The sequence below is a fragment of the Ixodes scapularis genome, unplaced genomic scaffold (assembly GCF_016920785.2).
Source record: "Ixodes scapularis isolate PalLabHiFi unplaced genomic scaffold, ASM1692078v2 PGA_scaffold2__306_contigs__length_199485367, whole genome shotgun sequence".
Taxonomy (NCBI): domain Eukaryota; kingdom Metazoa; phylum Arthropoda; class Arachnida; order Ixodida; family Ixodidae; genus Ixodes; species Ixodes scapularis.
The window spans coordinates 84,997,118-85,012,632 of NW_024609857.1; the positions used below are offsets into that span (position 1 = coordinate 84,997,118).

Consider the following 15,515-nt stretch of genomic DNA (forward strand, 5'->3'; position numbering starts at 1 on the left):
TAAAAGAATTTGCATCTCGTCATTTTTTTATTGTTTATCGTGTCCCGGAGAATACAGAAAACATCTCCTTCATTCAAAAATGTTGCGATTCTGCTGCATAATCGCAAAGTAAGCGTCCTCCGAGAGAGCACACAGGAAGCTCCACAGCACCTCGAATTACATTACTAGAAAGTGGACCAGGTGTGACCCTGAAGACTGGGAGTGAGTTGAGGGGTGCTAAAAATGCCACTATGTATTTATCTTTTTTTTATATAACAACTGGGACACGCAGGCGAAATTATTTTTCTGTTCTTTACTTTAGAAGTGTCAGAGGGCAACTTCCAGAGAGGTTTGACCGAAGTCCAGAAATCGTTGCACCAACCCCCCTTTAACGACCGCGGGGGAACCGCTCTTGCCTTGCTGCCGCTCTGCCCGTCAAATGCTTCCTCCAACACGCCATTATAAAAAAAGAGACAAAAATGCCAACGCAACTATAGAAAGATTAACTTTTCTACAAAAAAACACCTTAATTAATAAACATGACTTCTACATACACGTACTTAACTGGGTGTTTCTTCGGTATCTTACGGTACATTCGCCAACCGATCTTTCGGCCTCGGACGGAACCCCAAAATTGTCCGAATAATCAAGCGGTCCGAAACATCAATTTCAATTAAACTATTGAATTTCCGCGCATATTTCGCTGCATATTGGCCACATTCCACTTGCTTGATGTCAGTTTTAAGTTCTAGTGGAACTTCCGCTTTATATTGTTCCTTTTTCACTTGTTTGTTGATCTGTTTGATCACTGTGCTGCACTTTGTCGGCAGCTTCATTGGCACAAACAGCGAAGTTGAAGTTGGCGCCATTTTGCACTATTTGTAGACAATGTTTAGTCCACCAGGAATATTCTGATATTCTCAATAAATAAAAATAAATTATTTCATATACTCCAAGACGCTCGCCCGATCGCTAAGCGAAGTTGGGTTGACACACTTTTGTTAGCCAAGCAAATAAAAATGCAACAATTATAGTCATATCCGAATATTTTATTAGTGTTATATCAAACTACAATCGATGCGCACTAATACTACCATATACAACTACAAACGTTTCATGTTATTTTAAATTATGTATATTGAGTTGAAATAATAATGGCTCAGAAATTTATAAGAACCGAATCGGGGCTCCCGAATCAATGGTGACAAAATTCACAGGTGCGAGGTGAGTCGCCTTAGAGCTTATGCAAATAGTATCCAAGTCAAACCAACAAAAAATAAACTTGAAAATAATACAAGGAAACAAATATGCGACCAGTACTGGTATAATAAAACTCGCGTAAAAATGGCTGATAAAAAAAACTTGTAAACGACGGCAATCATTTAAAGAATACGACAGCTTACATTGCAGCCACAATTATTCGCTGCCTGTGTCTGTCTGTGGACGTGTTATATGCCGGATGTGGGTAACCGTAGCATGCGAACTGTGGTCGCTTCCATAAAACTAGTGTCACAATAGCAGCAACTCTCTTGCCAGGGATTCTGGGTTAATCCAGTGCGCGGTAACACCCAAAAAGCTCCTGAAATAGGTAATAAATTTAGGATCGTCATAATCATTAGGATAGCAATGATTGTATCAATGTTATGCGTCTCAGAAAGAAGACCGATTTGAATTTAGCATGGCAAGAACCAACTCGATAAGTTTACGATATACTGTAAACGACTTAATTTTCGCGAATTTCGCAAATCGTCTACAATTCACGAAAAATGGGTCCCGCGAACTATTCCGGTAATATATAAACACATTGGAATGTATATTGCGATCCCACCCCGTCGCGAAAATGAGAACCCGCGAATTATTCTAAAACTCAACCCTCTTGGACGCCTCGATTTCATAAATTACTTGTGCATGTTTCATCTGGAAGATATCGACGAGCCATTATTATTTTTTTATAACTGTAAGTATTATTGAAAGTGACAAGAAAGTTGCCTACCTGCAAATGTTTCTGCAAATTGGAGATTGCCTTTCTGTTTGTTGAAGATGTTTTCAGAGACGGTGCGCAGAGTTTGCACCTCACGATTATATTTTTCCCTTGCTGCTAATCTATTCAAAGAATTTTTCGTAAGAACACCACGGCAGCCTTTCTGTTTCCATTGTAGATGAGTCTGTTGCAGGTTCTCAATGCAAAGCAACACTGCACGCCTCGGGACGGTTACGCAGGCCAGGACGAGAGGACGTGTGGAGGTTCACGATAGAGGTGTAAAAACAAAGTGCAAGCCACGCACGTGCGTGAGAAGCCCTCTATAAAAAAAAGAAAGGTTTCAACGAAAAACAAATGTAACAAACAAGCTCCCTACAGTCTAAAGCCGCGGTTCGTAATGTTTCGGAATCTCGTCCAATCAGGTTGAGAAACGGTTGAAAGAGTTAGGGGTTAGAGCAAACACTAAATAATTAAAATTTATACAAAAGCGTAGACGAGGATTGGGAGAGGGAAGAGCAATGTAGTAACAACGGTTGGAAGTAAGGCGGGGTAAATTGTGTTAACGAGATCTACTGCTTCTTCGCCTCTATCTTAAGCACGACTTACTGTTAGTGGTACCAACAGACAAGATAGAGGAGAGGGACGTGAAAAACTCATAAAGAAAAGAGAATTTCATGGACAATAAAAATCCCCACCCTTGACTGAAATATGTAAGTGAATATGCTAGCGGCGAACTCATGTAAGGAGAACCTCGAACCTCCCCGCCTCTACCGGATGATGTGATCGGAGCCCAACCAGCTGGACTTCGACCCCCGATGCCCCCGGATGGGGATGAGAAATAAGAAAGACCCCTCGAAACACGAGCAACAGGAAGCGAACGAGACAAAGAGACAGATTCAACTATGACAGCAACGAAAACGGACGCGAATGTAGCCCTCATTCATCAAATTATTTCTTAAATTTTTGATGAAATCGTTTTACAGTCTACAAAACCCTTCATTCCGTTCTATCCCAGGATCTCTTTCCCATTCCTCCTTTCCCTCCTTTTGAGCAGGTTGGGGTACACTCCCCCTGTCGCTTTGGCTGTACTGTAGCCTCCGTGGTCAGGGGGGAAAGCGCCGGCCCCGCAAAATCTTGCGAAAGTAATTATAATTGTGCCTGGAATTTTGCAATTACTGATGCTAGAAAGTAATTAAATTTCAATTCCTTTTAGCCAAGGGTAATTAATTACAAATTATCAGCAAAAGTAATGAAATTACAGTAATTCAATTACTGTAATTCTATTATTACCGAAGTGTTGAATAGCAGATAACTGTTTGTTCAGCCAGTGTTTAGCTTTCACAATACAGCGAAGTGGAAGCAGGTACAAGGTCCCGTCGGTGGCCTTTTTCTGTTTGCGGAGCGGGCATGCAAACAGACTTCCCCGAGCATTTTTGATCTCGTGTGACAATTACAAAGAAAGAAAAGCACAGATTGGTTTTTGGGGACACAAGGTGGAGGGGGGCATAAAGGACCTATGCACCCCGGTCCCCACGAACCCCACACTAGAGCTTTATAAGCCATTAGTCTACTGCTCTTTCGTTTTCCAAATAGTCGAGCCTGTTGCCTCTGTAGAGACAGTCGAATCCTCTCCCCTGGTTGAGCCTTTGAATGAGCCCAGAAGCAAGCTAAGGGCTGTCATGCTTTCAATGAATTCCTTCCCTTTTGCTCGCTAGCAGACCTCTTCTTGAAGCCACCTGTATCACCCTCTTCCACTCTACCTCTTTCTTTGATGGGACAGAAGAAGCCCAGCAAGTATTAGTCAGTAATTTGTTACTGAGAAACTAATGGAATTATATTTTGCACTAAATTTTTAGGAAAGTAGTAGGTTAATTACTAAATTACAAAAAAAGGTGATAGATAGCAAGTAGTTTTTAAACAGATTACTCTCAAGTCTGCTGTCGTGCTTGTTGCATGAACGCTACATCAGCTCACTTTTCCCGTTTATCATTCCAGAGCTGTGGACGAGTGACGATCTGCTTCTAAGGACCCCCAGAACTTCTCCAAAGACTTGTGTCCTGCTCCTAAGCCTCATCATTGCTGCACGGCCCCCATTGCAGTCATCCATCCGTGCCCCACGCCACCAGGACCCTGGATTGAAAAACGTCATGCCGATGCCAGTGATTGTCAAACATTTCTCGCATAAAATCGTCACCCTCACAGGCGTGTAGTTAAAATGCCCAGATATTAAAAGTACCTACGATGTTGCTCTGCGTGCACTTGAGTTGACCCTTTCACAGATTCTGATCTTGACCGCTGAAAGGAACTTTGGCCTTTCTAGACTTATATAACTTTTTTTTTTTTTAGTGGAACATTATATCTCAGTTTTATTGGCTTCTGGAGAGTGTTGAGTTACCTAAACTAAGAAATTACCATCTCTCGGGCTGTAGACGACTGTGTGAGCAGAAGCGCTAAATGCCAGTCGAAACCCGACACTCAATACAAAACATGTGTTGAAAAGTGTAAAATGTTCTTTTGGCCGCCTCTGACATCACTTACACTTTACGTTTTTCGGTGACTGGATTCAGAGTTCAATGTTTTCAGCTTTTAAGGTTTTGTATTGCAACATAAGCTCCCGCATTAAAGGAGCTGTGCAACAATTTTTGTACTGTGCACAAATACCGCTTAAAACGGATCCCTAACGTTAATGACCTATGAAACACGCGTTCGTTTTTCACCCCACGCAATAGAAGTCCCAGTAAACAATTTAAGGAAAACGAGCAGCGTTCACCCCCTCAACTCGCAGCCAGAACAAGTGGCCACGTGATCTGGAGCCGATTATATGCCGCCAGTGTTGACCATAGCCACGCGCTGGGGTTGGCAAAGCGCAGGACACGCGCTGAGTTCCAGACATTGTTATGGCTCGGCTGTTGTCGTCGTTGCAGCGACTGGACACGGGTCACAACCCGAATGCTTCTCGAGCTAGCAATTGTCACGAGCCCAAGTCGAGTGCCCACGCAATGCTCGGGTCCAATCTATGAACAGCATTCAAATATCGTCACTTGGGTGTACTCTGATCCCCGAGTTACGTCATCAAATTTTGCAAAGGAGAGATTGAATGAAAATGATCGCTTTTGTCCTTGAAATTACACCACAACAAAGGAGTTGCTTGGCCAGTGGCGTTGCGTGTGAGTATCCTTGAATCCCAGGTGTGCCAGTAAGCTCGTGTAGAGAGAAAAACATTCGAATTGAATATCGTTGCACAGCTCCTTTAAAGATGCGGCCAGTCAGTGAAAGCAACGGTAGAACCTCTCCAGCCTTACTGAGAAACGGTGCTTTGCAAGGTGGTCAGTGCCGGGCAACCTTTTCTCATCTTTACCATGGCAATCCTTTCCCCCCGCCACCTTGTGTGCCCATGTTCCGGAAGACGCTCAGATTTTTAAGGTATCCATCAAATCCAAAATGTAAAATTTGGCTTTGTATTTGCCTCGAGATCGAACTAAAGGTGGCGCTACTGTCGCGTTATTATCATCATCAATGTGTGGATAGGAAGATGGTTGCCCCATAGGCTATTTGCGGTCACAGCCAAGAACCTGCAGAATATTGCGTTTATTGCCTCGCACTGTATCGTTGTGAAAGCAATTTCAACAGAAAATGGTCCCGTACTGTTCACTGCCTCATTGCAGTACGTATTGCACCGAGGGTTGGGGTCAGTTTTTACCGATATCCAGCTGCTGGTGCGCTGAAGAAAGAGTGGCTCTCAAAATTGAGATCTGATTCGCGCGATGGTTTGCTCTAAACATTTCACCGCCGAAGATTTCAAACCAACGATGCATGACAACCGAGGTAAGTGGAAAATTAAAACATTTTACATAAGTGTCACGAGTGGCCCAAAGTATGGAGCAAACTTTCGTTAATTCCACCTTGACGGGAACTTGAAATTTGGAGGAATTATCCGAAGGATTGAATTAAAAAAAAGGACAGAAAAACGGTTAAAATTAAACTTCCTTTTATTGTGCGAAGTACTCGTGGATCGTCTGTTGTTTGTGCTTAAAACGCGTGTCCAAAAGCATGCTTCGGAGAGCAGCGTAACTAAACGTGACGTCCCCCAAAAAATGCGTACTACGAAAAAAAAAAGAAAAAAGAAGCTTTACGAGCCGACTTTGGCGTCGGGCAGCCAGACCGTCGAAGACAAAGAAAAATAACAAGAAAAAGAACCCGCGCTACCGGCGCGCAAGATGAACCCCGCACGATGTTGCAGAAAGGCGCTGCGAGAGCGCGCGCTGTCTCCGCGCCCGACCACATCCTATGTGCTATGTGCTCCACGCCAGATTGATTGCGCTGGCTGGTGTCATTCGCTACGGTTCATTTCAACGGCGTAGAGGAGCAGGTGCATATTTGCACACGTTTGGCTCTGCAGCAAAGGGCCCGTATTTGGCCGTACATTGGTAGTTTTTCCGCCATGGTGCCGTGCATCGTGTGCCCGTGCGCATTCGCTCGGAATGAATAGACTACTTCCATAAACCCCTGCATGCAACACTGCGTGCGTTGCACACTGGGAACTATTTGGCCGGGGAGGAGAGTGGCTTGGTTTCGGTTTCGATCGACACGTCGACAAGAGATTATACACAGAGCGTATCTCACGTTTTCTGGTCCCGAGAGCTTCATTTGTGGTCTCAAAACTAACCTAAATGGCCAGACCTCGAAGATTTAGCACAAGCCCGAGACGTATTCGCGACTCCAGCAAAACGGACGCCACCAAGCGGGAAAACCGGGAACCAGCCGGTCCAGGTCGCTCCGCGCCCCTCCGCGTCTCTGGTGGCTTTCGCGGACACGTGTTGTCGGCGCGGTGGCGAACAATGTAATTTGACAAAGGTCCGGAAATTTCTTAAATTTGCCTAAGTGTTCATTAGTGTGGTGAAGCCTCAGTAGATCCTTCCATCGCGTGCTTGAAAGCCCGTTTACTCCACAACACACGGTCGCGTGCTTTCGATTTCTTGGATGGGGAGGAATCACGGACAAACGTTTTGATTTCTTGTCTATCTCGAATCACATTCAAAGTGACGACTGCTTGGTAACTGATGAGTGGTTTCTTTATAAGGATGTAAAACAGTGGACTGAGGACAACAGACGAGGCATTTCACTAGAGGGAACTCCAATGTTGCAGTCAAGTGAATGGGAACGTTCGATAGCTGCTTTTCCTGAGTTTGGTTGTGTTCAGTTAGCTTCAAGTTTGAGCCACCCACGCCGGTCGGTGCGTTGGCTATTTATCTTGCCTGCTTTTCGCCGAAAAAGTCTCTGAACCACACTGAAGGAGTTGGGCTGATTTCGCAATTACTTGATTCAGGAAAACCTGCTCGCTGCAAATGATGAATGAGGGAAATTTTCTGTTTTCAAAAGGTGGGGAACGAGTCTCGCAACGTTAGAAGCTGTCACGACATTTTGATCTATCGCGCCTCCAATATTTATATTATAACCCCCGTCGGAACCAGCAGCAATATACGTCCACGTTGCTCAGGTTGACCGGCCACAAAAAATACTAATTTTCTCCGTTCAGGATTCGAAGCAAAGTTCAATGCAGAGAGGTTCTGCGTGAATCTCCGATGAAGACTCTCTTCAGTTTGTCTCCGTGCTGCTGGCTATAGAACCATTTGGCTCAGTTTAAGTAGTATCTCTCTGTCTGTCAAATATACTTTCATTCAGCAGTTCACTTAATAGCTAGTCAATTAAGCTCATATTTCAAACCAAAGAATATACTAATATCGCTTTAGTGGGACATAGCACGTAATGTAATACAGAACCCGCTCGTCAAAATGACTTCTCGATTGCTACTAAAACCTGAATTGAAATGCGAGTATCAGCTGCTTAGTGGGGCGCCGGCGGGTTAACATGGTCCTTGGTTCAAGAAGCGCTTGCTTAATTTTCGTAATTTTCGTGCAGCCTGTGTTGTTCACCGAGCAGACGGCACAAAAGTTCGATTTCGCGGACAGATAAGTCGCATGGTCGAGGGGTTAGCTGAAACTTACTCCCGGTAGAACGATTCTGTAGTCATCGCCGTTTCCCTTAGATGATCAAAGCTGATGACTATATTACCGTCTCTCCGGGGCCCATAGTTTCGGTTTTGAACGAAATCTCTGCAACAAAAGTTTGACATGGAAAGAAAAAAAAAAAAAAAAAAAAAAAAACACCGGGAAAACAGAACTACGTTTTGCAAGTTTATGCGCACCGGCTACACTTAACCGTCTCAGTTCAAATACCTGTAAAATTGGGCATTAAACAAAAGAATATCAGTTAAATTGAACGCGCCACCTGTTCAAGCGGCCCGGCCGAGCTGACGCGACCTGGACTCAGCCGCCATGTTTGTTTGGTGGTGGCGCCCCCTATAGGTCGCTGGAGTCGCGAATAGCCTGTCTTAGCAAGTTAACACAAGCTTGTATTTTTGTACTCAAGCCTTTCTGTTAGCATTTCGAGACATGTGAACGAGCCAGTGCTGGGAATCTTGACGCTGCGAAGCTCGCGGATCTTGCTTGTGTACGAGTCAACAAGCTGTAACAACCTATAGACCATTTCATCCTCCCCTGCATGGGCGCTGCCATCTTGGAATCACGTGACGCGGCAGCCATTAGGTTGCTTCGACTTGCTGCTCCGCTCTCCCCTCCGCGCCTTGGCGGATGCGTTGTATTCGTGTTTTTCGTAGCGTTTCACCGCGCTTTTTTTTTTTTTTTGCCTTACTTCGAAAACTGTAGTCCGATACGTCTCCTCGACGACTAAGACATCACAAGGGTTGAAAGGTCCTTATGACAACTGAGGTTTATTTACTAATAGTGGCGGAACATTCTCAGTAAGAAGCGCGTATATTTATATCGCGCATCTAGGATCGGAAAGCGTCAAGAATAGTCAGCGCAAGGAGACTTTTTGTATTTCCTGAAAGTATCGTTCTTTGTGTTCATAATATATCGAAAACAGTTTTTTTTTTTTTTTTGTTATGGGAGGAAACGCGCGGAGGGGATAGACAACGAACGAATAGCTTGTATTTTATCTGAGGCTAGAAGTAATGGTACGTCAACATCAGGAGATCTGTTTGTTCATAACATCACACCTACATGTGTATGAGGTTCCCAATCTTTTTTGCTACGTAAACATTGGGTTGGTCGGTTACTTATAAACTTTAAGAAATTGTATACCATGCTCGCTCCCACTTCGACAGTTTAAGTGATTTATTGGTTATATTCAGATAACCAGTGCCATCCACTTTGTTTATTTTAACACCAAGGTTGGGACTTCCCGCGTAGGAAACTGCCACACACAACTTAACAGTAGCGAGTTTTAGAATAGCGTGCACAAAGAAATAACGTCTTTATATTTGCAAATCTAAAACGCGGTTTGGGTTCGGCGCGTGCGCTATAATGATGACGCCTTTTTTTATGTATGCTGTTTTAACTTTTTACAGTATCTGAAGTCCGCAATATGTAAAGCTGAAAAAAAAATACTTGTCTGCGTAACAAGTACTTGAGTCCAGGATTGTCGATGGCGAATAGAGGTTTACTTTTGGTGGCTGGCAACGCCGAAATTTACAAAGCGAATATGTACAAACAAATAAATGTAGGATTCAGCCAAACTTTCCGAGGTATTTCTTCTCCTGCGCCCTTTAATTTTATATGATACATTTTACGGAAGACAAATGCTAGGTTTAATTTGACCGGCCTGTCACTTATATCATATCTTGAGTTAGCAAATGTTCATATAAAACTAATTTATTTTTTAAGACCAATATCGCAAAATGCCCTTATGAACACTTTAGCAGGGTTGATAATTTAAGAAATTTCCTACTCCGCCCCTCAGAGCATGCTCGAGTACTGAATAATAATAATCATAAAAGAGGTCGAGACGATACTACCTGTTTATATAAATTATCTGCCTCATTAAACGATACGCTTTTAGTCTGCGAATATCATTAAAGGTTGGGTGCCCACGAAAACCAGTGTGTAGTAAACTCGCGAGTTCATCTGTTCTGGCCGATTCAGCACATTGCTTATCAAGCTGTCGATATGCTTCTTTGCGTTCAAGTGTTAGCTACTCTTCATTAGTTTGTTTTTCTGGAAATTGGCGTCATCGGGTACGGCCGTGGATGATGGTAATCTCTCCTGTACATCAGTCAGGCGTTTCGCAACCGACCATAATCAGATACACCAAAGGAGTTGGTAAAAGAAAGCCCGAAATTTAAGCTAAAATACACCTCGTAGTCCTCAAAGTGGTTCAATACCGCTGTTTCATTGGTTGTGTGCTACAAGGAAAATATTCGTATCACAAAATTAAGCAAAAACAACGTAAAACAGCAACATAGCCGCGTTCACGTTGAAACCGAAAGCAATCAAATTGAAGCAACCTAATGGCGCCGACTGCGTCAGCGCCCTCTATCCGCCGGTGAGGCAACTACTAAAATGAAAAGGTCTATAAGTATGCATACATCGAGCTCGCACCTTTACATAGTGTTGCTGGTCAGGAAGTTATTTTGTGCGTCCGTAGACGAAATATAACTTTTTGCAATTACATGTTTTTCTTAATACGCCTGGGTATGTGATGTAAAACTCTGAGGCGCCATTTAAAAACTCAAATCGAACACACTTCTTATCTCTTTATCTGTACGGACCCGCAGCACTGCACGAAGCGAAGTCCCCACCCGCTTGGATTCCACTAATATTCAACATCGCGTATCCGCATAAAGTTACCCTGCAATCATATAGGCACATTCACACGTACAAACCGTTTTAAGAAAGCAAAAGTCGAGCATTTGTGTGAAGAATGTCGCACCGTTCGCCGGAAGTGCGCCGGACCCCTATGCGGTGTGCCGAACGAACGAAATTATTCAAAGCGCATTTGACGCGGTTGCTAATGGCCATAATATTTGTTATATGTTTGCTTTCTTCCTGACTGAGTATGCCGAGATAATTTCAGATACAGATCTTGGGTAAGCTCGTCGAAAAAGGCTTAGCGAAGAGTAGGGGACGCTTGTTAAAGGGGCCCTGCAACAACTTTTTGACTGATTTTTAATTTGCACCGATCCTGAGCGCACTGAACGTAGAAACTTAATGAAACTTTTTTTTTCTCAAATTTCGCTTTAGTTTAAAAGTTATAGGCAAATTAGAATTACAAAAACAAGCAAAAAATAACCTCCTTCATGACGTAGTAGATCCTGGTTTGAGCGGCCCTGAACTAGAGGAAGGATAGTGAGCTCATCGAGCGCTCACGGCTGCCGCACTCGGTGTCGACGGCTCAAGAGGGCGCCACTAAAGCATGTGTTGGATAGGCTGTATGAAGCGGGCGGTCATGGCGGCTCGCATTGCATTTGCTGCATGATTAAAGACTAATTCGGCATAACACTTCATTGGCCACAAACGACAGCAAACACGGGTAAATATCAGTTCAGAACGGGAGCCACTTCGCGCTGCCATACCACCAAATGGCAAAATCGCCAGCAAAGCCGGCGCCGAGAACGCTCGGAACCGGTCGGATCCTCGACCGCAGCGCCGCCGCGTACATCCGGGTCCTTTCTACGCACGCCGTTCGTCGGCGCCTCATCGCACTAGCCCTTTCTAATATGCGCCGTTTTTTCCGCCGCTTGGTGGTGGGTACGTCGACGGGTCATTCCTTGTTTCCGTACTTCATAAACTGCATTTGTTTCTTTTCTGATCTCATATACCGAACAAAAACTACTTTCATACATAATTGAAACGGTTTGCGACACTTATATTTTGTATCTCGATTAAAAAAAAGATTTTAGCGCTTCTGACCAGTAGTAAGCCCAGGACCAAAGACGTCAGATATCGCGCGCTTTCGCCTACGCGGGTCGCCCTCGTCGGTGGAGGAGGTTTCCGCGTCGTCCGGTTAAAATATGACGCACTGATATTTAGTTACTCTCTCCGTGCCCGCTGGCTTGCCCGAACCCCAAGAGACCTGGAAACCACAAAAAAGGTAGACGCCTAAATATGATTGCAGGGCCCCTTTAAAGGGTCTCCGTCGTAGCTAGCCGATCGCAACGTTAGCAAAAACTTAATCTCCTATTAGCATAAAATATGAGGGTTATATATATTGACAACACGAGGAAGACGTCATACTAACTTTTGTGCCGTAGTGAGGTCAAATTTATTGTGTTTCCTTAAAAGTTCATGCGTCAACGCTGGGCTCAACTTTGATACTTCTGTGAGGATGCGGCTTGCTTTTCGCCCAATGAAGTAAGACGTGGACGTTTGTCAAGCAAAATACGTATAAGGCTCAAGGTGACCAAATTTCAGTTGTAGTTCACTGGTACTAGAAGGGATTATTGAAATTGAGCTCAAAGGTGCAGGTGAGGTGACTAAGCTACGGTTTACTACGTTTGCATACGCACGCACGCACAATATCCGGTGTTTCGGGAACCAAGGAAAGTGCCTGGTCTTCGTTTTGTATCGCTCGAGAATGAGTGTATTGTACATTCGTGAAAAGTCAGATAATCAAAACTAGGGGTATCGCAAACTTTTGTCGAACCGGATTTTTAGGTCGAACTTTCGGGGTTCGACTGGGTGGAACCGGCTCGACGAACCTTCTAAACTTTTCACCAGAATGACCAGAATCGACCGGTTCGACTTTGGGGGCAGTGTGGCCAGACCTTAATACAAGCATGTCTAGGTTTGGAGAATTTTTTTTTATGCAAAGGGTTATTTTTATTTATGAACAGTTCAATTAAAAGAAACCGAATCTAATCAGTAAAGAAGTTAATAACATAATTTGTTTTGTACTGTATTAACTGAAATAACCAATCAGCGGTGCCCTTAGTTCATCCCTTAGCCATCACCATCCAATCCGAAGCCAACTGGCCAGCCTGTCGCGCATGCGCACACGAGTCAAACTTCAATACAAGGTTCGTCGAAATTTCCACTAAAAGTTCGAAAAAGTCGAACCTGGTCGAACTCGAACCTCGGCCGGTTCGCGACACCCCTAATCAAAACGCAAGCAGCGCATTCGGTCACGGCGTGATCGCATGAAATGAAGCTGCTCAATCGAAACCGAAACTGAGTGGCCAACTAGTTCCCAGAGTGCACTGCGTGGTATTTTGCCGCGATGGGGCGCTTCGATTTTGGAAGCAGTCTATTATTCGATGTGGAGTCTTCCCGAGTTCGAACTATCAAACATTTTCTCCCATAGAAATGTATGGGCGCTCGCCGGGACTTTTGAACACGATCAAATTAACCAAGGTCGAACTAACGAAATTTTACTGCAGTACGCATAAAGCGTGTGCGTTGATGCTCGCTGCTGGGCAGTGTGATCATCTATGCCCGCTGCTGGGCGGTGTGATCATCCTTAGTGTGGGTTCTCCCGCTGCGGTGTTTTTGGAGAGGATGCGAATGCCACAAACTTATTACTGCATGAGAATCTAACTTTTGAAATCCTATGGGTCCCTCCATACAATGCCACACTAAAGGAGGCATCGACTGCAGCGGAAGTGACTCGCTCAGTGCCTGCGTGTGCGTCGAACGCACCTGGTCAATTTTCTTGAAGTTTCTTGGCAATTGAGCCTAATCAATTAGGTGTTTATACTCAATGAATTTTGCTTATCCTCCGCGTGACGGAGGTTTCGTGCCACTTCGCTTGAAAAGCAAATCATGGTACATGAAAACGGCATGATTACATTCAAGGTTTACAGCTCACTAAAGGATCATGGGTGCCACGTACGAAGCTCGAGCCATTCTTTTTCGAAGTAACCGCACCGCCTACTGCAAAACCCTTCGCGAGCCCCATGTTTTCGAGAATTACAAAATTAGCGAAAAATAAAGGCACGCAAATGCCTCTCTTGTTTTGAGGCAAGAATTTAAGTCTTCAGAATTCGCGGGAGTTAGCGGCCAAATTTGCGAATAATTTGGATCTCAAGAATGGAGGGTTATACGCATGCAGCGTTTAAAACGATCAGTAGAACGAATCGTGCAATTCTCTCAAAGACGTATCCGGCCGTTGCAGTTACAAACAATAGTTATTCGACAGGGTGAGTGCACAAAAGTTCATCATTCGTGGCACCGTTCGTGAGTTTCAGATCCACAGTGTGGGGGTCCTTGCTCAGAGCCGACGACTGCAGTACGTAACTCCGCACGTGTACGCTCGTCGACGTGGTCGTTGGGGCCACAACGCTGCACTCAAGAGGTAGTTTTCATCTGACGTCACCAGAACATCCGCGCCCACACCGCGCCATTTTTTGGTTATTGCTAGCAGACGGCGCGCGCGACGCGAGCGCACAGCGCACGGAGCGACGGAGCCACCGCAGGCCACTGCACGGAGCCGCCGGTTGCGAACACGATTGCACGTGGTTCCTCTTTTGCGATTGTGACCAGTTTTGACGCTGTCTTGTGGGTGCTGACGACGACTGCTTCGTGTTGGGTGCTCTATGGCCAACTCGAGGGCTTCGAGCTCCGGTTCCACCAGTTATCACGATGAACTTCAAGAAAAAGAACGCCGTCGCTACGAAGCGAAAATCGCGATGTGTGGTGGACTCGATCCGTTCACGTTGAAGGCTACAGACCTGAAAAAGGACTGAAAGCTGTGGCCTCAGCTTGATGCCGGCGACATCATCGACTACCTCGTAAGGAAGACAAGCTACTTGACCAGAAAAGAGATGAAAGCCTACAAGTCGTTGGAGGCTCATAACTACCTAACCAGCGGCTGGGTGAAGGAGCCCTCTCTGAAGACCATCGGCACCGACGCAGTCGTCGTTAGGGCAGGTTAGGGTGACCACCCGTCCCGCGACTGGCGGGACTGTCGCGCATTGAGGGCTCGCGTCCCGCAAGAGGTTCCCAAATCTTCAAAATGTCCCGCATTTCATGCTGTAGTAAAATTCACTCTGCAACTCATGGTGCTGCCGAACAAATGGGGCTCGGGGAAGCGCGGAGTTCGCTGGTAATCGTGTGAATCGCGATGGTACACCATTCTCTATCCAAGCTTTGCGGGAAGCGACCGTCGTTCATGCAGGAGAATTGATGCGCATGCTCCATTTTCCCTTTCCCTTGGTGGCTAAATATTTTAAGAAAAATCGCTCGCCAAAAGTTTCAATATAAAATATTGTGCCAATGCAAAAAGTTTGCTTTGGATTTTTGATTTAGAGAAGACAGCCACACGAGGCAAAAAGCCGACAACTTGCAACGGTCGAAAAAGAACATAATGTTAAAAGTGTGTGTAGGACTATGTTGATAAAAACAAGCGTTGACAAAAAAAAAAAAATAACCCGAAAAAACATTTACTGTTTATTTCCATCTGATGGAATGACTTCTGCTACAGCCGATTTTTGTTTTCAACTTCGACACAGTTAATGGCACATTTGTCATAAAGAAATATATCACTGGGAGTGAAAATTAACTGAGCTTAATTGCTGCAACAAATTTCCTCTATCCCCCCCCTCTTCGCCTCGCGTGTACCGCATTTCGCTAGCAGGAAGGTGGTCACACTAGTCGTCGTTGTTTCCGAGGTAAGACACGCTAAGTTACAGAAATAACATGTGATGTCTTTAATTAGTGAAAATTAAGACACTAGCACATCACTACGTGCTCGAAAAATT

General features: G+C 44.7%; 2 protein-coding genes across 3 annotated transcripts in view; both read left to right on the plus strand.

Moving 5' to 3' along the window:
• The window catches only part of LOC8025426 (chromatin modification-related protein MEAF6), a 44,301-nt gene extending 40,095 nt beyond the window's left edge, over positions 1-4,206 (plus strand). The window contains exon 6 of the mRNA XM_029966935.3: positions 3,956-4,206. Coding sequence (XP_029822795.2) covers positions 3,956-3,971 — 16 coding nt within the window. The 3' untranslated portion in view covers positions 3,972-4,206. The remainder of the gene's footprint in view (positions 1-3,955) is intronic.
• LOC8026620 (mitogen-activated protein kinase kinase kinase 15) overlaps positions 1-15,515 on the plus strand; it is a 468,648-nt gene that overhangs the window by 158,483 nt on the left and 294,650 nt on the right. The window lies entirely within an intron of this gene.